Raw genomic sequence first — 24,443 nt, 5'->3', positions numbered from 1 at the left:
CAATTTCTTGTAATATTTGAATTTTTTCTAGTTGTTATCCTTATAGTCTGTATTGCAAGCTATTTGTGTTATTAATTGGCTTTTTTCCCCCTTGATTACATTGAAATTAATTTTAGATTGTTATTTGTATAATTGTATCTTACTCGTACGTACATCCTATTCTCAAGTCTAAATGGTTTCACATCAATAAATTGTCTTGGCTTATAAAAAAAACGATGTTTTTTTTTTATAAAATACCCGTATCTTTTTTTATAATAATAAAAATTATTAAAAATTACCATGTTAACACTCAATATTATTCTTTCATATAATATTTTTTTGGGTCCGTATGTAATAACATCGCTTTTCAGAAAAGAAAAATCAGGTATTTGAAACATAGTTGGGCCATAGAAGGTGGCTGGCTATATTAGCTTGGGCTTCATCTTCTTTACCAACGTGGGCTTCAACTAGGCTTGCTAGTGGCACGGATGTAAGAAATTATGATTAGTTTTCTAATAGTGTATAATTTTTGAGTAATGATTCCTAAACTTTGTATTTAGACTTTAACACTTTATTTGGTAAACACAAATTTGCCAAGAAAGAAAAAGAAGATATAGAAAATGCATATTTTTAAATTATTATCTTGTTCAACGGTTTCGAAAGGTAGCAGAGAAAGCAAAATAAAAAATAAAAACATTCCACATGTCTTGATTTCTCTTCATATATCCATCCCAAGAAAGAGGGGAAAACAAGATTATCTATTATAAATAATCGTATTTTATTAAGTCTTAAGGACATAATTATCTATATATTCAAGAAAAAATTTATTTGTTACTGTTCATGCTAATTTTTTTCCTCAAACTAAATCATTTAAAAATTAATTAGTCTTCCTATTAGTTTCTTTCTATTGATAAAATTCTTTATTTAGTTATTTATTCTCTTTTTCTTTTCTTTTCTTTTCTTTTCTCAAATTGAAAAAATGCAAGAGATTTGATGGCAGACAACGAGTGAAAGCAATGATTGTAATATTAGTGCGCATTATAATTAACAAGTTTACGTCACAGGAAGCCTAGCAAAAAGATGGATTCAACATGGTACCGAGAATGACCAAAAAGAAAAAAGAAAAGAAAAAACTAATAAGATGGAGTCGTTGAACATATATAGCCTGGTTTATTAGTTATTGACTCCAATATTATGTTTGGGTTGAACTTATTTATTCAACTAGCTGCATAGCAAAACATATGAAATAGTTCATCTAAACATGTCTTTTTCGTAGAATAGGGTTATATATCATCGAAATAAAAGATTTTATCGTGATTTTGCATGGAATCCTCTCCAACTCCAAAGGTAGCTTGATTTGGCACGACACTTTCGCTAAATTGGTTAACATAATCTGCAGAACATTGTGGTTCATCATCAAAGTCCCATAAACTAAACCATGAGCCATCATCCCCTAGTACTGTGTCTGGCCACGTGGATGAGAATCCCTCATGCATTGATGGAACAATGTATTGGTGCTCCATTGTTGGACACATGAAATCCACTTCTTTTTGCTTATTATTTTCTGTCTCATAGGATTTTGTTTCATTTTTTGTCTCTTCATGGGACTTGATGCTTTTGACATCATACTCTTGAGGTTGTTGCTTTTGTTTCAACTGTTTTAGCACCTTTGCCTTTTGCATTTCTAGCTTCTTGTGTTTGGATTTCCCACTCTTCTCGAAGTGAGTTCTCCAATAGTTCTTAATATCGTTATCAGTTCTTCCTGGCAAGTACTTTGCAATTGTAGACCACCTGTATATATATTTGTAATTCCAGTAAATTAAAAAGTTTGAGGACAGAAAAAAGGAGGGAAGCGAGCTACAATAAGGTGTCAATTACTTACTTGTTACCAAAAATTGCATGTAGTTCAATAATGATTCCTACTTCTATAGGTGTTAGTTGACCTCTCTTGAGGCCGGGCCTCAAATAATTTACCCATCTTAACCTGCAGCTTTTGCCATTTCTTTTTAATCCTGAAATTCAATTAAAGGTTAATTAGTATATATAACAGGAATATTTATATATTAGCTTTTGCCATTCAAGCTTTTGCCATATGTAATAATTAAACAGGAATATATATATATATATATATATATATTAGCTTGCATGGGAATCAAAGTATTAAGTTATATATACCTGTACACTGGGCCACCGAGCTCCATCTACCCTCCCCATTGAAGCAAACATATTCACTTAGCAACTTGTCCTCTTCACCAGTCCAAGGGCCTTTCCTCCACTCTTTCTCGGTTGCTAGGGAACCCATCATAGCTTCCATGATTTCACTTTAATTAACTTCTTCGGTTTGATCCTCCTTATTATATCTGTGATTTCCACAACATATCATGCTCGATATTTATACCATGTTGTAGTGGGCCACATTAATAATTATATCAAATAGGTATTATCATTGAGATCTTTGAATCTAATTTTTTCCTGTGTTCTTTGTTGTGATGTCAGCTATATATACTCCACGTTAATTTGTTTGAATCCCGGTGTTAAACGCGGTGCTTCACAGTACCACACTACATTGCCTTCCCAATGAGAATGGACCAAGTGGATCAAGGAAATCCTCAAGTAGCCGTGCGGAATATTATATTTAATACAAATAAATTTTCTAGCGAAAATTGAATGGTTTCATCATATGCAGGACATAATCTTTAATCAAGCTAATAAATAAAAGGTTAAAAAAAAAACTTGAGTGCCTTGTTGTTCACTTGAAAATGGCTTTTGATCCAATGCTAATCCAACAGGTGTATGATCCTTAATTTAGGATTGATATTACATGTAGATCGATTATTATTATAATATATTTGCAAGGCATTTTTATTTCGTTTTGTTTATTTTTTACCAACCTTGGATGTGTGCTTTAAAACTGTTGAATGAAACTAACCATTTAATTATCGGCATAATATTCCAATTATGGTATAGTGGGGAGCATGACTTTGTCCAAGGCGAGTCACTTAGCCAACACGTGGCCTCCCTAACTGCTTTTAGTATCATGTTTGGTGAGTTAGAACATTTTTTAATTGCTTAATCCGTATGATGATGCAAGGCGTTTTGCCCATAAATAGGTATGGATAGCAACTGAAACAATTGAAAAATGTAAATGGGTTGGCGAAAAGATGCAAGGAAGCTTCAAGATGTTCTAAAGTTTCTTATGGGATGCTCGATTTGATAGTAGTGAAAGATAATGGAAAACTTTAAGGATCTTCTTCGATTCAGAATTTTACCATTCTAAGTAAACCATATTTTATTGGCGTTTACGTGCACGTGTTACGCAAGAGAAGATTATGATCTTCTTCCCCAAGTCTAATTTGGACTGGTGATGCAAAATTAAGGACAATTGACTTCAAATTTTCTCCATATAAATGTTTGGCATAGTATATTAAGTGATTTTTTATTCTAGTAGGAAGAATATGCTGAATGTCCGTATCAGAGATTACTAGCTAGTATATGTTTGGATTAGCTTTATATAATGAGAAATAATTAATTGTTTTTATGATAAAATTGAAAATAATAAATAATTAATTTTACTTTTTAAAGATATTATCATGATTTTGTAGAATTGAATTGATTCTTCTATGTTATCTCAACACAGTATACATCACCGAGTATGCCTTAGTTTTAATTAGCGGTAGATGAGAACAAGGTGAATTGGAGATTAAAATGAATTGGAATATAATAGAATGAAATAGATTAAAAATATTCATTTTGGGGATTCTTGCTGGAAGCAACAACCATGCATGCCAGGTCTATATTCCGGTGGCTCGACGTAGGATAAGGGCACACCGAGGAACTAAGATGGTACCAGCTAGAGACAAGCGGCAAGTGATATCCATGTTTGTTGGTTCTTACATTCATGTAAATAATTGTGCTTATGAAAATAAAATTGATGCTAATTTTTCAAGAAAACATAAATATTCAGTTGGTTCCAAGAAGAAGGAGCAAAGGAGATCACACCAAATTGAAATCATACACACTTGCCGGAAGATTTTGGTTTAATTGATAAGAGGATAGCTTCCACAACAGTTCTCACAAGTAGAATATGTATAATTTAAATTATAAGAATTTATTTAAAAGCTTAACGAAACTATAGCACAGTGTAGAATAGTTTAACCCTGAATTTAGAGGAAATAAAGAAGTGCTAGCTAGACGGGGAGGGCAAAGCAACCTATTCTTCTATGCTTTATTTCTTTCTTCTTCTTTTTTTTGCTAATAAGCTTCTTTAGTTCATTTAAGTCTTACCTCTCGCATTTTAATTTTAAAATAACTCTCAATTATACAATATATCTATATAACTCGATATTAAAATACTCTTGATAACCCGTTTTCTTCTTCACACACTCACTCACAGGCACCAATGCACCAATGCGACGCAAATGCAACACTCAGATTCGACAGTATGACTCTCTCTTTTACACTAGCAGACCTAGGCATCATGTGACATTGCGACATCAATATAGCAATAAATCATAAAGGATGGTGCAATGAATTTTAGGGTTTTAATGTAAATGGAATAGACCTATTGCGTTCCAAATTGTGAGTAAGTTAATGAATATGGGCATCGTCTCAATTAAGATGGGCCAAAGCGAGGCCCAACATATCAGTGGAACAAGGCAACAAGCATGTTGCACCAGTCAAGGAATCTGTGGGACAAGACGTGGAATGGGCTATTGCTTCGAATTCCTGCCCTCCCAAGTTTATTTCTGCACTCTTTACGAAATGTTTTTTAACCTTTAATTCAGAATGATTATTCCAGAATCCAAAAGGAAAGTACATTCTGAAATATAATTTTATATTATGAAAAAATAGACATTCTGAAAGGAAAAAGAAAATACAAGAAGTAACATAAAAAATGCAGAAAGCAATACCAAGTGGAATAATTTATTACACGGCCCAAGTAATGGTTTTTTTTAGCTTTTTATTTTTTTGTCTAAAATAATGATTCCTTTAAATTTTTTGTAAGTTGTTTTTTTACAACAATATTTCTAAGAAAATAAATTAATATTTGTATTAAAATGATACATTAACCATAAAAATAATATTTTGTTCATTAATACAAGTTAATTTATGCTAATCACAGGAAAACCTAGTAAAAACATGCATATAAGTATATTCAACTAGCTGCATGCAAAGCCAAACATACGAAAGTTCATACAAACATGTCTTTTCCATAGAAGAGGCTATCATATGTATCAACAAAACAAGAAGTTTTAACATGATTTTGCATGGAATAATCCCCTCCAGCTCCAAAGGAAGTTTGATTTGGCATGGCACATTTGCCAAACTGGTCAACATAATCAGAAAAACCTTGTGGTTCATCAAAGTCCCATAAACTAAACCATGAGCCATCATCCGCTAGAGTGTCTTGCCACGTGGACGAGAATCCGTCATGCATGGAAGGAACGGTATATTGGTGCTCTATTGTTGTTGGATACATGAAGCCCATTTCTAAGATTTCTTGCTGATTATTATTTTGTGTGTGGAAGGATTTTGTTTCGTTTTCGGTCTCTTCATGAGACATGCTGCTTTTGATATCATATTCTTGAGGTTGTTGCTCATGTTGTTGTTTTTGTTTCAATTGTTTAAGCACGTTTTTCACTTTTGGCCTTTGTAGCTTCTTGTTGTGTTTGGATCTCTCCCTCTTCCCAGAGTGGGTTCTCCAGTAGTTCTTAATTTCGTTATCAGTTCTACCTGGCAAGTACTTTGCGATTGTAGACCACCTGCATGTATTTGTAATTCCCGTTAAAATAATAATAATTAAGTTTTAGAAATTAAGAAAAAAGAGGGAAAGGAGAATATGGTGTCTATATATTAATTACTTGTTACCCAAGATTGCATGCAGTTCAATAATCATCTCTTCTTCCCGAGGTGTTAATTGAGCTTTCTTGAGGCCGGGTCTCAAATAATTTACCCATCTTAACCTGCAGCTTTTGCCGCTCCTGTTTAATCCTGAAATTCAATTAAAGGAGAATTAACAAGGTAGAACACTGTGTAATAAGAAGGTAGAAGCTTGGGAAATATGTAGAAATTTCTTAATTTTCAATCAAAAGTGTGTGTCATATAAGTCACACAAAAATAACTAGGGAAAATTTCACACCTATATAGTCACATTTCATTCACACTGATCATATAATCAAGTGATTGAACTAAATTGCAAAGGAGTAAAATTTTACCATTCACTTTAGGGTAAAATAATATACCTATATATGTAATACGTTTGCGAAAAGGGCAAACAAATATATGCATGCATACAAAAAAGTGGACTAATTTCAATCTTTTTTTTGTCTATGTATATTTCTCTCCATTTTTCACTTTTCTCCTTGTTTTTCACATTCCCAAATTTCACTTCTATCGTGCACACCCTAATAATGTAGGAGTGGTACGGTGCAATTCATAAACAATTCATAACATATGGGAATCAAAGTGTAAGTTATATATACCTGTAAGCTTTGCCACCGAACTCCACCTACCTTCTCCATGCAAGCTAACATACTCACATAGCAACTTATCCTCTTCACCAATCCAAGGGCCTTTCCTCCACTCTTTCTGCGTTGCAAGTGAACCCTTCATAGCTACCATGATTTCACTTTAATTAACTTCTTCGACACGATCCTACTTATATCTGCGATTTCTATAACATATAATGCTCCATTTATATCATGTTATAAGGGGCCATCTTAAATAGGTAGTATTATCATTGAGAACTTTGAAATCAATTCCTCAGTGTTCTTTATTGTGATGTCAGCTATATATTAATTCCATGTCTCACAGCTTCATTACCTTTCCAATGAGAATGGGGCTAGTGGATCAAAAGCAAATCTTAAGATCCAGCACGGAATATAATAATTAACTAAGTACAGATATATTCCAGTGAAAATGGTTCATCATATATGCACGACATAATCTTTAATCAAGACAAAAAAAATAAAATAAAATAAACAGGAGTGCTTTGTTGTTCCCTTGAAAGTGGCTTTTGGTCCAATGCTAGTCCAACAGCTGTATGATTAATTATAAATCCTTAATTCCGGATTTAGATTACATGCATGTAGATTGATTATTATTAGAATACATTTGAAAAGAATGGTATATTTTGTTTTTTTACCAACCTTCGTTATGTGCTTTAAAATTGTTCAATGAAACTGACCATAATTTTCAGCATAGGATTCCAAATTAAGGTATAATGGGGGAACATGACTATGTGAAAGGTGAGTCGCTTAGCCAACACGTGGCCTTCCTACTGTAATTGGTAGCATATTTGGTGCAATTTAATTGCTTAATTCATATGATAATGAAAGGAGTTTTGCCCGTAAATAGGTATTGATAGCAACTGAAACAATTGAAAAATGCAAAGGTGTTGGCTAAAAGATGCAAGGAAACTTCAAGATCTTCTAAAGTTTCATAGGCTTGGTATGGGATCCTTGATTTGATAGTGCTGAAAGATAATGGAATGCTTTTTAGATCTTCTTGGCTAAAAAATTTGGCCATTCAAAGTAGACAATATTAGTGGGGTTTACGTGCACGTGTACATATGCAAGATTACGATCTTCTTCCTCAAATCTAATTTTGAGCAATAATGCAAAATCAACGACAATTGACTTCAAAGTTTTATTCTGTAGCAAGAATATGCCGACCCTTCGTACTCTATGCTCATAATAGCGTCGAGCATCGAAGATTATTGCACGTACATCGCCCAGCATGCCTTAGCTCCTAGATAAATCCAGCACAAATGAATATATATGTTATCCCCGCCCTATATCATAGTATTCTTCAGTTATATTGTACAAAATATTTTAGTTAATTTTTATTTTTTTATTAGTTAAAAAACTTGTTTAATTATTTAATAAATAATTTTTTTAATAATGTTTAATATTTTTAAATGCTATTTGAATTAATATTTTTTAAAATATTATTTTTTTATATTTTTTTGTTTTTATTATTAATTCTTAATATGCTTATCAGATTTTTTAATTACTTTTTTAAAATAAATTATTATTTTATTATGTTTTTTGTCATTTTATATTTTTTAATTATTTTAACCGTTGATTTTATTGAATAATTACAAATTAATAAGTGATTTTTTCAACTTGTAATTATCAATTAATTTTTCAACTTTTAATTAACTTTTCAATAAATTTTACCAAACATAACCTACATCAGGGTCACGAATTTTGTTAGTGTAATACACACTTTAAACATCTCATAACGTGCGTTAATTTATTATTGAGTATATAATAAATTTCCTTGGCAAGAGATCATTTTTCATAAATCCATTCTCGTTAATAGATAAGTTCGAGAAAAAGTTTCTCATAACATGAGAATAATAGACGGTGTTAAGGCTAACAAACCTTTCTAAAGCTTGCTCTTTGATTAGCTCTTGAAATTAAATTCTTGAAGGAGCAATCCATCGATCGTCGTTCAGTAGACTGTGTTAATTAAGACTTAAGACTAACAAACCATATCAATCTCTCTGTTTGTTTGTCTGCATATCTCTATTTATTTGTTTGTCCATATGATTTTTGTCACTCTATTTATTTGTCTAATTAAATAATTAAATTTTTTATCAATCTAATTATTTACTATAAACATAAAATATTTTTTGGTCCTTATATTTTTTTTATGAAAATTGGTGCTAATTTTTATATTTTAACTTTGATCAATTTTGTACAGAAACTTTAGAAAGCAAGGATTTTTATTCCTTTTCATAAGCGATTGTCACTATGAGAAGCGATGAAAAACAATACTTTTTGTAAAGTTTATGTACCAAATTTATTAAAGTTCAAGTGAAGGACTAAAATCAAATTTTACCGGAAGTATATAAGAACAGAAAACATATATTTTATCCTTTGTATGTTAAAAATATTTATTTATTAAATTTTAATTATAATATAATTTATATATTCAAAATATTTGCTTCTTATAAATTTTAGTTATATAAATATTTATCATGTGCATTAAGAAGTATGTGTGTGAACACCTAATTTTATTTGGAAGAACACTCAAAATCTTGGGTATTTGTTTTTTATTTTTATTATCAGCCATTACAATTTTATTTTTAAAAAAAACAAGGTTTAGTTTCTCCCTCTTATATTTAGAGGTGTTTATAGTCGGTTGAGTTAAATTTGGCTAATTAAACCCATTACTCAATTCAAGCAAAATTAATCACTTGGTTGAGTTAGGTTGAATTTTTGTAAGTTTTTTTTTTTTAAACTCAACCCAATCCAATTAGAAATGAATTGATTTAAGTTGGATCAAATTGGGCCTCGACAATTTAAATTTTATGCTAAATATTCTAAAACTGAAGTTCTGATAAGGGCAAAAAATAATAGACAACAGAAATTCTGATTACTTTGACAATGAATGTATGGAGTGCAATATTCTCATTATTTAGAAAATCAAAATGAAAAACGGAAATGACTAGGTGGGAATTTAGGTATTAAGATAGATTGACTTCCATAGATTCAATTTCATATCCTATGTATACTAATAAATAGAGATTGACACTTAATTGGTAGATAATGGTTTTTCATATCTTATTTTGTGAGTAATTATTTTTTTAAAATGATTTTTAGATTTTTTTTAATTTTCAAATAAAAGGTTTAAAAAATAAAATAAATCTTCTTTGGATGATAAAAAGTAGTTTGATTAATTTTTGGATTAATTTCCACATGAAGGGATGAAGATATGGATGATAAAAGATTGGAGTTGTAAAAGTGCAGGATCAGAGCTTAAGCCTGGGATCACTGACGCATCATCCCAGTGATTTTTTTTAAAAGAAAGTGATTGCTTAACAAAGTACTTGATTTTTTTTTTAATTTAGTATATATATAGTAATTTTAATAAAATTTAATATCGCATCAATGGATCAACAGATTGGGTGCATGAATTCATGAGTTTAAAATTTAAAACCCAGGAGTCGATTCAATCATGATAGAGTTTGAATACCAAACACTCAATAAATCTAATCCAAACTTATTGGCTGATTTTGGATCAAATCAAAGTTGTGAATTACTTATACAATTGTACTGAATATTCCTATTTATTTTGTTTATGACTCAAATATAAAAAAAATATTAATAATATCTTTCCTAAAACATTATTCATTTTATTGTAATTTTATTTTCAAAGTCTCTTTTATATTCTATATCATAAAATTAAATGATGTTAATTAATTTTTTTAATTAATATAAAATTAGTTAATTTTACTTATATGTATGCCTAAAAAAATATAAATTAAAAAACACAACGAAAGTTGGAGTTTTTTTCTTCTTCTCATATTGTGTTTTATTTATTTACTTATCCTTTTATTTCTACCATAAAATGGAAAATTCATATTAGTTTGACTTGCAAGTAGAAAACAAGAGGTCGACAGAGGACTTTGCTAATTACAAATGCATGGCAATACTCTTTCCAGCGGTTTTCTGTCTTTTCCAACGAAACCTTTTTCTTCCGGGCAAAGGACGGTTGGCCAACCACTCTCTGACGTTCTCATGATCCCGTGGGAAAGTGGCACTCCGTTTGGTTTTCTTTTTTTTAACGAAACTTCTCTATAAAAAAAATACAATATATATATTAAAAACTAAAATAATATTATAGAAACTATTAAAAAATAAAACATCTAAATTATAAAGAATAAAAAAATATATTGATCATTACAATATTATGTTACACCAGCCTTCAACATGACCCATATTTTGGCACATCAAGCATGCATGTAAGAGAACAATGGCCATTATTTAAACCACTTAATACAAAATTAAAGTGGGTATGGAAGCATTTGTAATGTATACGAATATCTTGGGGTCAAATTTTCACGCATGTACTACATTTAATGATTTAGCCCAACGTGGATGGCTGTATGACTGTAAATTCATCTATCTGTTTATGTTGCGCCACGTTGTTTGCTGTAATAATCTTGACTAGCTAGCTAGTACTACCATGAATCTAAATGGAAAATGTCTTTTTTATATGCTAAGTGGGTCTATAAATTTGCCCGTACACATATATATTTCGCTAATGTGTAAAATAGAGTTAGTTAGGTTGGCATTATGATATAGGCCAAAGAGTAGACTAAAGGGAAAAAAACATTCAACAATGTAGGTAGACTAATTTCAAAGTTGAGTCGAGAAAGATATAATGTTAAGTTTGGAATTTCTACTTAATTTTCTCTTTGATATAGGATAATATATATTTTTAGTTTAGTTTTTGTTTTCTTTGAGCATTATCCTTTTCCCTAAATGTTTGTCAAGGAAGAGAAACAATAAATGTAAACTTGATTCGTGTTTAAGACTTTATTGACATGTTTGGTTTCAAATGGATGTGTCTTTTCAGATACCACATATATGTAATTTTAAAAAAGTTAAGTAACAAGTAATAATGGGCTCTAGATTTAATCCAAGATTAATCAAATGGCATTAGGAAACAGATGCTGGTGCCGGTCAGATCAAGATTACTGGAAAACAGCTAAATTTAATGGCATTTATTTAACAGCATAAGCAAAAAGCATCCACGTCATGAACTAGTTGTTTAACATGGGGTAATACGAACAGATTGCTCACTCTGAGTCATCATGTGATGTAGTCATTGTTTTCCCACCCATTTTAACTTTTCTCGGAATCTTCATGTTTTTCAATAATCAATTTAGTAATTAAAAAACGACATTGTTTATGAATTAATTATGAACGTCCATAAGTTGACCTGTTCCAAATTGCCGACTTCAACATATTCTGTTCTATCTTGCTGGGCTACGCATCCCACGAAATTGTAATAAAAATGTAATCTGATTTGTTTCTAATTATAAAAAAATTCTTAATTTTAAGAATTTTTTTATAAGATCATTTTTTAATATTTAAATAGATTAATCATTTTTATTTTTACATATCTTAAAGTTAATTATTATTATTTTTTAAAACTAATTACTATGATGTAAGCTCATGACAACTAATTAATGTGTAAACAGTGGTAATCCTTATCTTTTTAATTTAACTATACCTCTTTAAAATAAAATAATACCAGTTTCTTGGTACTATATATGATATATACTTCTTTATAAAAATAATGCCAGTTTCCTGTTAAAATAATACCAATAAAAAAAACTTATATTCTGTAAATAGTACCAATATGGCTTAAAGCAGTTAAAATTAATTAATATAAAATATGATTTTTCTGTCTATAGTATATCTACCTCTATTTTTAGGGTTATAATGTATCTACTTCTCAATTGCAACTTGATAAGTAACTATAATTCAATGAATTGACTAAATTTTCTACAATTATCTATAATTATCTATCGAAGTTGATGATAACGGTGAGGTGGCAATATAATGTTATAGTAGTAGACTAGTATTTTTAGTAGACTTCAAAAGTCAATGTGTGAATTGCGTAAATGAATCTTATACATTTATTAAGTAGGTGACGCCTTATTTTTTTTTTCAAAGTCAAAACTCCACCAATCAGAATTCAGACTTAATACGTTATAAATAAAAAAAGGAATTTATACATAATTTAAAATTTTCTTTTTCTCTCTCTCTCTCTATATATATATATATAAGGAATATATCTATGAAATCAAATTAGGCCTTCATTGCCTTGTACACTATATATAGAAAACACATTCACACACATTCAAGAGAATATAGGCGTTAACAATAACATGGATCAAAAGCTTGTCTCAAGCTGGTTCCATCTTCATTCCTCAGTGCCCTTATCCTACGTGCAACCACCGGAAAGTAGACCAGGCATGGTTGAAGCTTCCAGCAAGAGAAAAATCCCGGTGGTGGATCTTGGGCTACATGATCGTGCTGAAACCTTGAAACAGATTTTGAAAGCCTCCGAGGAGTTTGGATTTTTCCAGGTTCTTTCTGAATAATTTTCTTTCCCTTTGTCATAAGTAATTTCAGTACCTATGTATTTTCTACTTCCATCATATCTCAGAACTCCTCTTTTTTAAAATTAATCAGCACGCGTAGCAGGTAATTACTATATTGTAAAAAAAAATCCAGATAACAAAGTGCTTCATTTTCATGTGCTAACAATATGTAGAGTTAATTATACTTATAGTCTTTTATGCATTACATTGTGCAACTGTGGTACCTAGAATTTCAATTGCATAAATAGGATCTTCAAGATATTGTAAGTTTAGGGTTTCTTTTTCTTCCATTAGTTTTTTGTTAAATATATTAAATAAATTTCACAAACTCCACTCAAATTATACTTGATGATGATGTGGAAATGATATGTCATGTAACACATGTTAATGTGATTTTATTGTATTTTTAATTCCTTATTAATGTAATATTATAGAGATTAAAAATGTAATTAATCTATGCCAACATATGTGTGAAGTAGCTTCAATTGTTTTGTCATCTTCTAACATCATGTTAGTAAAAATCTATTAAATATTTAATGAAAGCTTGATATATGAATCAAAATCACATAATTAATATATCTAAATAACCTAATTTGTACAACTATTACTTGGAGGATCAAAGTTGTACAATACGAATAAAAATGTAATTAAGTCAAATATGTATGATTAAAAAAGAGCAGCCAAATGACATTATAACTCCCACATAATGGAGTCTATAGGACTCTTAAGGTCAAAGTTCCTCCTCACCTCTGCTAAAATCGTGAACTGATTTGGTTAATGTATATGAAAAAACTGTGATGTAGGTTATCAACCATGGAGTTTCCAAGGAATTAATGGATGAAACACTGGATATTTTCAAGGAATTTCATGCCATGCCTGCTGAAGAAAAGATAAGGGAAAGCTCCCGGGACCCAAATGGAAGTTGCAGGCTTTATACAAGCCGCGAGATTAACGACAAAGATGTCGTTCAGTTTTGGAGGGACACATTAAGACACATCTGTCCACCTTCAGGAGAATTCATGGAATTTTTGCCTCAAAAACCTGCAAAATATCAGTAAAATAATCTTCATTTCTGTCTATTGCTTTCATTTTATGTAGTTTGTGTGTGTAAATAATAGTATTTAATTTGAAGTATATATATATTGCTTCTTCTGTAACTTAATTTCAATGAGCTTCACGAAATGCAATCTTATTTCATCTTTGAGTCAGCATTTGAATAAATTATAAATCCTTGACATTGATAATGATACTATAAATTTCAATTCTAGTAAGAGGTGCTAATTTGAATGTAGAAGTTGATGTGTCCTCGGGTCAGCTGACAATGATGTCTTACAAAATTATAGTAGGTCACAATCAATTTTTTTAATTCCATTCTATTCTTTGAAGCATAATTAATTCCTATAAATTTTATTTCTACAATATTTCAAATTCTTCTAATTTTTTTTTTTTTTTTGCTTCAGGCATTTCCTAAAATAGTTGATATATAATGAGATTTTAACCATTACACTTGGTTTAGTCTGAACATCCATGAGTCACCACTGATTCTTCTGCAATGTCCGTATGCATTCTTTATACCACGGGCAGCTAAAGGTTTAATTAAGACCACTTCTGTCATTACCACTAAGTACATTCCATTCATCACTGTGTTGGTAACCATTATTATCATCTCTACCTACCGTTACTATTGTTGCATATCTAGTCTTAATTACCAAAAAGTCACAATTAATGAGCACATCCACCATATATAGTCTCTGCTAACATCAGTACAATTGCCATCAACACTTTCATATAGTAGTTACCACCCCATTACGTACAACTAACTACCTTCCCTCTTCATGAAAACACACACACACACACAAATCCAGCTGACAAATACTTCACAATTTTTCCGTATATGAGAAAGTTATTTTGTTTTAAAAAAAAGCCCATTCTAAAGGGTCATTGTCTTAATTATAATTGTTATTATATTACTATTGGTATTATCAATGATCCTAATCTTATCAAGAAAAATAATATTCTCTCTGAGATTTCATATATAAGAAAAAGAATAAATATATTTTTCTTTATCCTAAATATAAAAAAATTAACTAATTTTATTTCATTTAATGCTATTATTTTAAAATATCCTTCGTTTAATTAAGGTTATAGTTCCAATGAATCTTTTTTATTTCATATATCAAGTTTGATATAGTTAAATGTAATTAACTAATTTAGTTTCAATGCAGAATAAATTATAAGGAAAAATTTAGTTGCTAACGGAGATTGATATAATTAAATGTAATTAACTAATTTTTTAGTCAGTGAGAATCATTTTTTTTTCTCTTTTATATTTAAGACTTGAGTGAGTATTATTTATCTTCTTTTAAAACTCAACTCATTCTAATTAATGAAAACAAAAATTAATGAAAAAGTTATTGTGTCCACTACAAATTGGCTATTAGTTTAATGTTCAATAATTTAACTTCTTTTTTTTTTGGTGATGGCACATTGCAGTGAAGTTGTTGCGAAATACGCACAAGAAATGAGAACACTAGGACTCAAAATTTTGGAGCTGTTATGTGAAGGATTAGGACTTGACCAAAATTACTGTTGTGGTGAACTTAGTGATAGTCCATTATTGCTAGCTCATCACTACCCGCCTTGCCCAGAACCAACTTTAACTTTGGGAGCTCCCAAGCACCGAGATCCTAACCTTGCAACCATTCTGCTTCAAGAAAATGATATAAATGCACTTCAAGTCTTCAAGGATGGGGAATGGATTGTTGTTGAACCAATTCCTTATGCTTTTGTGGTGAACATTGGGCTTATGTTGCAGGTACATATTTATCCATCATGTCGGCTCAGAAATTAATAAACTATTTGACATTGATATACTCTACAAAATAATAGTTATTTTAAATTATTTTATACAATTAAAAATAAAAAAGAGTAATAATTTTATAAAATTAATCTTATATTATCATTATTTTATTTATAATTTTTTTTATCGATTATTAATATTATAAAAAATATAAGTAAAAAAATAATTAATATTATATTAAAATTTAAATAATAATTTTTTATATATAATTTCTTTTCTTAGAAGATAATTATAATGTGTTTAGTTGACATAGTATTTGTACACTTTTTTCTAACACATCACATCTAAGTGTTAGATGATGATTAATTACTTAATGGGATTGAAATTACTAGCTCTCGTGTCTTATTTCTTTCTCTGTTCTCTCAAATTAAAAATTGAGCTGTGGTACCAAGAATGAATAGTATATTCTTATAGTCTTTTCCAATTTTATTTTTTTAATGATCGACCATGCGTTATTTTTAATTAGGAAAACATGAAAAGGGTAAATAGGTCAAGTGATTTGGTTCCTAATTCTCATTCATGATTTGATAAGGTTTTGCATGATGAAATTCAACTTAATGTCTGTGACTTATCACTGTGCAGATCATTAGCAATGGAAGGTTGGTTGGTGCTGAACACCGTGTTGTCACAAATTCAGGCATTGGGAGGACCACTGTTGCATATTTCATCCGTCCAACAAATAAACAGATTATAGAACCTGCAAAGCCTTTGTTAAGTTCTGGTGCTCGCCCAATCTACGGGTCCATTACATATGAAGAGTTCTTGAGAAATTTCTTGAGCAAGGGTCCTGAAATTGAACAAGAATTGCTCTTAAAACCTTCGTAGGAAAGTGCACTTTATAGACACGTTAATGCATGCCCCTCTCAAATTTCATACAAATTTATACATATCTTGTTTGCACGTGAATAATCTTCGGTGGCTTATCTAAAGAATTCAATATGTTTGTCACCTTAGGAAGTATTATTTGTGATGTAATTTTTGTACTTTTAAACGCTACGGGGTATGTTGTGTAGCCAGTATATGTACCCATCCTATCGTTGAAAAGTTAATTGCAATTTAGAAATTTTATTTATTAATAACTGCTTGCCTACGATTAATTTTTGGTTGCAACTTCTGCCTCCATTTGCAAGTATGATTCAGGTTCAAATATTGTCAAATCTTCTTGATGCAGGTAATAATAAGTTGAAGAGTTAAAAAGCAATTGATCCATGAAATGTTTTACGTATATACCAATAGCAAAGTCTTTTTCTTGTTCATCCCAAGGGGGAAAGAGGATAATATTCCAATTATAGCTGGGTGCTAGTTTACTAGTTTCATAGCTTGTAAGGGTTGAGTAATCCAAGTATCCTTTATCCTCTTTTATATATAAAGTTTATTTTGCTGATAAAAAAGAAACCAATTGAATTTTAGATTCTTAAAATATAACGTTAAGTATCTAAAATATTAGTTTTGGTCTTTAAAAAACTTCACTTATTTCATATTAGTCCATGAATTTTTTTAAATTCGATACTACGTTTCAAAAATAGTAATTTGTTAACCAAGTTAGATCCAATGTGGTATCATTTTTGTTAGGGTTTTGCTATTGGCACTCGTGACTTGCTATACCCCTCCAATTTTTTTTTATAAAAAAATATTGATGAGAATGCCCCCACAACAAAAATTTCATTGGGTATATCCATGACTTATACAACAAGAAACTTGTTTCCATTATATAATTGAATGTCTAGCTACATAAAACAAGAATGCATTTTGGTTGTAGCATATTTTTTTCACATCCTCTATTAACGATAGAAATATGTACGTTTCTATTGTGTAGTTGAGAATTTTTTTAATAATTTTTTTTTTTGTTTCAAAAGGAGATGACATAAAATAATTTCCTAAACTACTTTTCAAAAATAATTTGATAAATATATTTGGATACGAGAATATCAAGAAATCATACAAGAAAAATATATAAAAATGTTAATTGGGAGAATAGCTAGAGAAAGTGAGTTTCTTCCACTTCTGATAACTGCTAAATAATAGTGAATTAATAGTGGAAAATCGGTCTAAAATTAACTTAGAATTAATTATTTAGCAGTTATTTATGCTTTAATTTGGAAAGATTTAATTAAATTGAATTTTTGGTTGCAGATATAAAATTGGAGGTGTAACAAGCAAAAAGGGATTGAAGAAAAGAAGAAAATTTGAAGAAGGCCCAGTCCAATACGCACGCCTACGAAGGTCCAAAGCCCACTTCAGCAGCTATAAATAGAAAGCGAGTCCAAGGGAAAATATCACACCACCACAGAACCCCCTCTCCTAGGGGTTTCATTTACTCTCTTTTCTTTCACCCCTCCTCTCATTGTAAAGCCCTCATGGCGTATGGAGCCAATGATGTATGGAGCATTTCAAGAGTTATCAATAAAAAAAATGATGTATGGAGCATTTCAAGAGTTATCAATAAAAAGAGGAATTCCCTCCAGGTTCTTTATTTATTTACCGTTCTTTCTTTTTACATCCTGTATCTTTGAACTTGATTTCTGTTAGGGTTTAGTCCACTCGGGAGAGGGTAAAGCCTAATAAGGGGTAAGAAATGAATACTTGAATCTGTTTTAAGGATTAGGCCACTTGGAGAGGGTAACGCTTAAGAGAACACTAAAAGCTGGAAATTATCAGGTTATCTTTTAAAGGGTTTTTCTTCCGGTATCTTTTATCTGCTTTTCTTTCTTGCCTACTCTCCATCTCTCGGACTTTGTTTTCTGTTAGTCTTTAGGCCACTCGGGAGAGGGTAAAACCTAATTAGGGATAAGGAATGAATGCGTGAATCGATTTTAAGGGTTAGACCACTCGGGAGAGGGTAACGCTTAATAGAACAATAAAAGAAAGAAATTATTGGGTCAACATGACTTAATGCCTCAATGCCCATGCTTTAGCAAACATGTAGAATGTAATTTTAATGCATCTTAGTTATTAGTCTTCGCAAAGAACTTGATATATATATTAAAATCGCTAAAAAAACCGTCTCTTAGTCTTAGATATTCAAATCAATATGTCTAATATGCCCTTTGCGAAGACTAACACAAGTTGGTCTAAGACTAAGAGACGGTATCCAACGGTAATAGAAGAGTTGTGTCATGAATTTTCTCCCGCCGATCTTAGAAAATCAACCAATGACTTTGATTATCAAAATTGCCTAATTGGACGTGGAGGACTCGGTAAAGTATATAAATGTTGTCTCCAACATAAACATAATGATGCTTCTGATTGTACGGTCGCAGTAAAGAGATTTAAGGTGAACTCCAGTGAACACAGTTCAGGAATGAAATGGAGTTGCTCTGCCAGCTTCATCACCCTAATTCTGTATCTCTATTTTAGTGAATTTTATGTTTATTTCATAATAAATTAATGAATTTTATTTTAGTTTTAATTAATAACAAATGAAAATAAAATTTAGCTGAAAAGTAAACACAAAATTCGCTGTATCTGTATCTAATGTTACCAAGATGGGACTTGGAATCCTGTCTGATTTCTAAACTGTTACTACATTATATTGTATGGTTGAACTTATGTTATGATTCTCAATCTCAAGTGTTTCAAAATTTTTTGCTAATCCAATTTAATTCTCTTCATGCCCTGGTATTACTATGTCCCGAGTTCATGAAACAGAGAGTATAATAAATATAGGACAAAAAGTTTAAATTCAAAGACCTTGAGAAAATCCGGAAGTAACTTATTCATGATTCCAAGGCAATCCGGATCTAGCTATGAAGATCGAAGAGGAGTAGTGGTGTAAGTGACAACTAATTAAGCAAGCAGTTGTGTCACTAATTGAATCAATGCCTCTAAAATGTTTGGGCAACACAAGTTCATCTTAGAGACAATATCCAACCGTAATAGAATAACCGTTGCATCAATTTTCTCTGGCCGATCTTAGGAAATCCACAACCAACTTTGATGAAAACAAAAAAAATTCAATGTTAGATTTGATAAATTTAGTGAACTTTATTCTCTTAAATTCTGCATATATTTTTAAATATCCGTATAAATTGTTAAGAATCAAAAGTTCGAGGAAGACTTTTGTGTAAGATCTGTCATGGGTGAGCAGATATCACTTTTCTATTTAAAATGGCAATGACTGTGGTTTTTAGTTTTTATATACTATTAGCCCAGCACATCAACTACCACTGCTAATTAAAAAGAAAAAAGAAAAAACAGTGCTTTGGATCCGACAACCTAAGAACAAACGTGGAAGGTGCTGAGGGACAAATTTTCAGTTTTTCACCTTATGCGTGTTTAACTTTTTTTGCGTGTAAAATTTGAATGCTTCCAAATCCAAAACGTGGATCCAAATCCAAAACGTGGAAGCTGCTGAGGAAATTTCAGCAACAGGAAACGCGCAAACGAAAGAAGAGGAGGTTGCCAAATGTCATTTATGTATTAGAAATTACTCCCACCTAACTAATAATAATACAGATAAAATAAAGTTAGCTTAGTAAGTGACAAGGAATTAAGGAAGCGGGTGTCACAAATTGGAACGATGTTGTTCGATCGTTTGGCCTTCTGCTGTTCAAAGCACACAAGTTCATCTCAAAGAAAATATCCAACAGTAATAGAAGAGCTGTGCCACCAATTTTCTCTGGCCAATCTTAAGAAATCAACCAACAATTTTGATGAAAATGGAGTAATTGGATATGGAAGATTTGGTAAAGTATACAAAGGTTGTCTTCAACATAATGATGGTTCTGATTATTCAGTCACATTAAAACGATTGGGCGTGAAAGATAGTCGAGGATTGGAACAGTTCAAGAATGAAATAGAGTTGCTCTGCCAGCTTCGCCACCCTAATTGTGTCTCTCTTATAGGATTTTGCAACCACAAAAAAGAGAAGATTCTTGTGTACGAGTACATGTCTAATGGATCTCTACATCAACACCTACGAGGTGGCCTATTGTCATGGAAGAAAAGGCTAGAGATTTGTATAGAAGCAGCGCATGGACTACACTACCTTCACACTGGAGCTAAACGCACCATCATTCACCGTAACATCAACCCTAGCAACATTCTTTTGGATAACAACATGAAGTCAAAACTTACTGATTTCCGCCTTAGCATACAGGGACCACGTTATGGGTCAAAGCCAAAACCAATTAAAGTATATGTTATTGAGGGTAAGATTTTATTTTATGAGGCTTTGATTTTTAACATGCTGAATGATGTTGTGTGATTCATGTGACCTTACTTAGTAGGATAAGCTTTGTTGTTGTAAACCATACTAATACTTTCACTTATAGGTAGTTTGGGCTACATGCCTATGGAGTATATCGTTGATGGTACCATCACAGATAAATTTGATGTTTTTTCATTTGGTATGGTTTTACTAGAAGTTGTGTGTGGAAGAAACTGTTTAATAATTCCAACAGAAACAGAAGTTCTGGAGAAGCCTGTTGAGGAGAATATTGACCAGAATATCAAAGGAAAGATTGCACCAGAGTGTTGGCAAGTCTTTATAGATATCATAATAAGATGCTTGAAGTATGAACCGGATGAGCGACCAACGATGGGGGAAGTAGAAGTGCAACTTGAGCATGCTCTTTCAATGCAGGAACAAGCAGATATCACAAACACCAACAGTGATTATACCTTATTTTCCACCACCACTATTCACCTAGGACTGGAACTGGAATCCAACCCAGAAGAAAGTGATACTTAATAAATGTATCTTATTCATAGGTGATTAGGTAATATCAAATTCAGGTTAGTATTTTGTGTAAGAGCAGTGACAGGAATTAAGATACTTGCAGCTTTTGTTGTGATACTGTTTCTAGCATTTTGATTTTATGAGAAGCTGTCATTTTAATAATCTTTTACTATTATAAATTTGAAACTAATGCAGGAAATATTTGGCAGAACTCCCTCTATAATTTGCTCTTCTTTTTCTGGAATCTGGGCACCCTCACTTTATAACTAGACACTGATATATACAACACGGTCATATAGACGAGCTATGTTAATAGAAGATTTGAAGGGTTAGATGACTGCTGTGTGATTGTACCTCCTCACAGAAGTATGTTTGATAAACCCATCATTAGCCTTGTATAATGTTAAAAAACTAAATTTTGAAACCTCAGCTTTGTGATAGGTTGGAATATTGCATTGTGATAGGTTCAACTTGTAGTTTCTTGAAGTAATCAATCTCTTCCTACCTTTATCGAAAGTTTTTTAGCTTTAATTTCATTAGATTTGGAAGACTATGAACATCTGCTTGATCTCACTTCATGCTTTAGCTACAAAACTTTCGTTCTAAACAAGTCTTCTGCATTCATGCTTTAGCATCTCCAACATTTGTTATTCCACTACTATGTTATATTTTATATGATTGAACTTATGACACTCACTCTCATGTGCCACTGAATTTTATTTTTTGTTAACACAATCTAATTCCCTTCTTGCTAGTTTCACTTTCATTATATGCATGGAGGTGCACACAAAGTAGAACAAATAATGGACACTCAAAAGACCTCGAGAAAATTCTCTCCTTTAGAGAAAAAGATTGACCATAACAGTTTGGCCACAAACCCTTGGACTTCATGAAGTAAAATCACTAGATAAGTTATTCTAAGTTTGAACTTTGGATACTCAATCAACTTATTTATGAATACAAGTAAAACTGGTTCTATGCGAAATTCTGGTCTTAAGTAAGGATCCTTCAAATGTCATGGATCGGTATATGGGAGTTGAAGATGGAACTATAAGTTGTTAAAAACTAAATTTTGAAAGCTCACACTCCTGCCCTCGGGAAACACGTTGCAACCCTGTCTGATTTCCAAACTTTGTTTTGCAAGTCCAACATTTGTTATTCCGCTACTATATTATATTTTATGGTTGAACTTTTGACCCGCTATCTCAACTGTTCGGGAATTTTTAGTTAAAATGAGATAGAAGAAGTCTTTTGTATTAATTTATTTGAGCAGGTATAATTTTGTATATATCTTGAAACGGCATTGCCCTTTGCTTTTATATACTATTATTGAAAGAAATCAAGTAATAGAAAAAACATTATTATATGCGCAGCACATTGACTACCACCATTAATTAAACAGAGAAATTGGAACTTTGAGTATGCAGCGTACACTCATTCGGTTTGGTTGTCCAAATTGGTAACTTAACTTTTATTTTCAACTCGATCTGTTGAATCTGTCAATCTCCACGTTATGTTTTTAATATTTTTTTGCATAGACTTCAATATTTTCAGCATAAACTTGAGAAACAAGAAACACGCAAATGAAAGAAGAGGGGTCTGCAAAAATGTTAATTATGAATTAGAAATTAGAGATGAATATATAAGGTTAGCTTAGCTGTGAAGATTGAAGAGGATTTGAAGTGAATACTTTTGGCAAGTGAAAAGTATTTAACCAATCAGGAGTCACAAATTGGAATAATGTTTCTCAACTGTTTGGGCTTTTGCCATTCAAGTTCATCTCAGAGAAAGTACCAACGGTAATAGAAGAGTTGTGCCATCAATTTTCTCTGGCCGATCTTAGAAAATCAACCAACAACTTTGATCAAAAAAGAGTATTAGGACGTGGAGGATTTGCTGAAGTATATAAAGGTTATCTCCAACATAATGGTGCTTCTGATTATACAGTTGCAGTAAAGAGATTTAATGCAGAAGACGTTGAAGGATGCAAAGAGTTCAGGAATGAAATAGAGTTGCTCTGCCAGCTTCGTCACCCTAATTGTGTCTCTATTATAGGATTCTGCAACCACAAAAAATGGAAGATTCTTGTGTATGAGTTCATGTCCAACGGATCTCTAGATCGATACCTACGAGGTAGAGATACAGAAGCACTGTCATGGAAGAAAAGGCTAGAGATCTGCATAGGAACAGCGCGTGCACTACACTACCTTCACGCAGGAGTCAAGCGCATCATCATTCACCGTGACGTTGGTCTTGCAAACATTCTTTTGAATGACAACATGGAGCCAAAACTTGCAAGTTTCGACCTAGCATACAGGGAGCACATTTTATGTCAAAGCCAAAACCAATTAAAATAGATCACGTCACTAGGGGTAATATTTTAATTTATGAGCTCAGTGCACTGAATTTTTGTCAGTTAAACTAAGCAAATACTTTTATTTATAGGTACTGTTTACTACATGGCTACAGAGTATTATAAGGGGCATGTCGTCACAGATAAATGTGATGTTTACTCATTTGGTGTGGTTCTACTAGAATATTGATGCGAACATCAAAGGTAAGATTGCACCAGTGTGTTGGCAAGTCTTTATGGATATCATTGAAAGATGGGTGAAGAATAAACCAGATAAGAGATCAACAATGGGTGAAGTAGAGGTGCAACTTGAGCATGCTCTTTTGTTGAAGGAACAAGCAGATATCACAAACACTAATGCTCATTATACCTTATTGTCCAAAACCATTATTCCCTTGGGAATGATACAGTAATACAATACAGAAGACAGAGATGCTTAAGAAAGTATAGTATTTTGACTCAAAACAGTCACAGTAAGCATTTTGGGGTGATCATGTTTAATTTAATTGAGATATTGGTAGCTTTTGTTGAGATCCTTGTTTCTAGCATTTGATTTTTCCAAAAGCTGTCATTGTAAGAATATTGTACTAGTGTAAATTTGAAAAGAATGCAGGAAACTGGATGCTAAAAAACCAGTAATAATAGTACACTGATATTAAAATCA

At 31.5% G+C, this 24,443-nt stretch overlaps 4 protein-coding genes and 1 pseudogene across 7 annotated transcripts; 3 read left to right on the top strand and 2 right to left on the bottom strand.

The window, feature by feature from the left end:
• Window positions 1-1,018: 1,018 nt before the first annotated feature.
• On the bottom strand, window positions 1,019-2,347 carry LOC100817474 (MYB-like transcription factor EOBI). Its single transcript, XM_003551727.2, has 3 exons — window positions 2,155-2,347; window positions 1,862-1,991; window positions 1,019-1,770 (listed from the first exon to the last, which is right to left on the bottom strand). The coding sequence occupies exons 1-3, from the start codon at window positions 2,291-2,293 to the stop codon at window positions 1,263-1,265; spliced, it is 777 nt and encodes a 258-aa protein (XP_003551775.2). The 5' UTR covers window positions 2,294-2,347; the 3' UTR covers window positions 1,019-1,262.
• Window positions 2,348-4,677: 2,330 nt separating this feature from the next.
• LOC100816944 (MYB-like transcription factor EOBI) lies at window positions 4,678-6,862 on the bottom strand. The gene is made up of 3 exons (XM_003551726.3): window positions 6,462-6,862; window positions 5,841-5,970; window positions 4,678-5,741 (listed from the first exon to the last, which is right to left on the bottom strand). The coding sequence occupies exons 1-3, from the start codon at window positions 6,598-6,600 to the stop codon at window positions 5,171-5,173; spliced, it is 840 nt and encodes a 279-aa protein (XP_003551774.2). The 5' UTR covers window positions 6,601-6,862; the 3' UTR covers window positions 4,678-5,170.
• Window positions 6,863-12,587: 5,725 nt separating this feature from the next.
• LOC100787893 (protein DOWNY MILDEW RESISTANCE 6) lies at window positions 12,588-16,822 on the top strand. Its single transcript, XM_003552560.5, has 4 exons — window positions 12,588-12,871; window positions 13,690-13,940; window positions 15,380-15,701; window positions 16,329-16,822. The coding sequence occupies exons 1-4, from the start codon at window positions 12,671-12,673 to the stop codon at window positions 16,569-16,571; spliced, it is 1,017 nt and encodes a 338-aa protein (XP_003552608.1). The 5' UTR covers window positions 12,588-12,670; the 3' UTR covers window positions 16,572-16,822.
• Window positions 16,823-20,176: 3,354 nt separating this feature from the next.
• On the top strand, window positions 20,177-21,934 carry LOC100305395 (serine-threonine kinase). Of its 4 annotated transcripts, none has more exons than XM_014770185.3 (3): window positions 20,177-20,896; window positions 21,020-21,482; window positions 21,636-21,934. In XM_014770185.3, the coding sequence occupies exons 1-2, from the start codon at window positions 20,266-20,268 to the stop codon at window positions 21,436-21,438; spliced, it is 1,050 nt and encodes a 349-aa protein (XP_014625671.1). In that variant the 5' UTR covers window positions 20,177-20,265; the 3' UTR covers window positions 21,439-21,482; window positions 21,636-21,934. The 4 variants fall into 4 exon arrangements, with proteins under 4 accessions (XP_014625671.1, XP_014625670.1, XP_040867507.1 ...); XM_014770184.3 differs by having other exon boundaries at window positions 21,622-21,934; XM_041011573.1 differs by lacking the exon at window positions 21,636-21,934 and having other exon boundaries at window positions 21,110-21,588.
• A 189-nt stretch (window positions 21,935-22,123) lies between these two features.
• LOC102664575 (receptor-like protein kinase ANXUR2) lies at window positions 22,124-24,443 on the top strand (annotated as a pseudogene).

This window comes from Glycine max, chromosome 18 (assembly GCF_000004515.6).
Source record: "Glycine max cultivar Williams 82 chromosome 18, Glycine_max_v4.0, whole genome shotgun sequence".
NCBI classification, from domain to species: Eukaryota; Viridiplantae; Streptophyta; class Magnoliopsida; order Fabales; family Fabaceae; genus Glycine; species Glycine max.
The sequence above is the reverse complement of the archived record's forward strand: the minus strand, read 5'-3'. Positions and strand labels throughout refer to the sequence as shown.

Excerpts from the sequence above, each read along its gene's own strand:
- LOC100817474 (XM_003551727.2), bottom strand. The coding sequence starts at position 2,293 with ATGGAAGCTATGATGGGTTCCCTAGCAACCGAGAAAGAGTGGAGGAAA. Across the intron at positions 1,992-2,154 it reads CTCGGTGGCCCAGTGTACAG|GATTAAAAAGAAATGGCAAA; the intron begins GTATATATAACT and ends ATTGAATTTCAG. Across the intron at positions 1,771-1,861 it reads CATGCAATTTTTGGTAACAA|GTGGTCTACAATTGCAAAGT; the intron begins GTAAGTAATTGA and ends ATATATATACAG.
- LOC100816944 (XM_003551726.3), bottom strand. The coding sequence starts at position 6,600 with ATGGTAGCTATGAAGGGTTCACTTGCAACGCAGAAAGAGTGGAGGAAA. Across the intron at positions 5,971-6,461 it reads TTCGGTGGCAAAGCTTACAG|GATTAAACAGGAGCGGCAAA; the intron begins GTATATATAACT and ends ATTGAATTTCAG. Across the intron at positions 5,742-5,840 it reads CATGCAATCTTGGGTAACAA|GTGGTCTACAATCGCAAAGT; the intron begins GTAATTAATATA and ends AAATACATGCAG.
- LOC100787893 (XM_003552560.5), top strand. The coding sequence starts at position 12,671 with ATGGATCAAAAGCTTGTCTCAAGCTGGTTCCATCTTCATTCCTCAGTG. Across the intron at positions 13,941-15,379 it reads CAAAAACCTGCAAAATATCA|TGAAGTTGTTGCGAAATACG; the intron begins GTAAAATAATCT and ends GGCACATTGCAG. Across the intron at positions 15,702-16,328 it reads ACATTGGGCTTATGTTGCAG|ATCATTAGCAATGGAAGGTT; the intron begins GTACATATTTAT and ends ATCACTGTGCAG.
- LOC100305395 (XM_014770185.3), top strand. The coding sequence starts at position 20,266 with ATGTTGTTCGATCGTTTGGCCTTCTGCTGTTCAAAGCACACAAGTTCA. Across the intron at positions 20,897-21,019 it reads TAAAGTATATGTTATTGAGG|GTAGTTTGGGCTACATGCCT; the intron begins GTAAGATTTTAT and ends TTTCACTTATAG.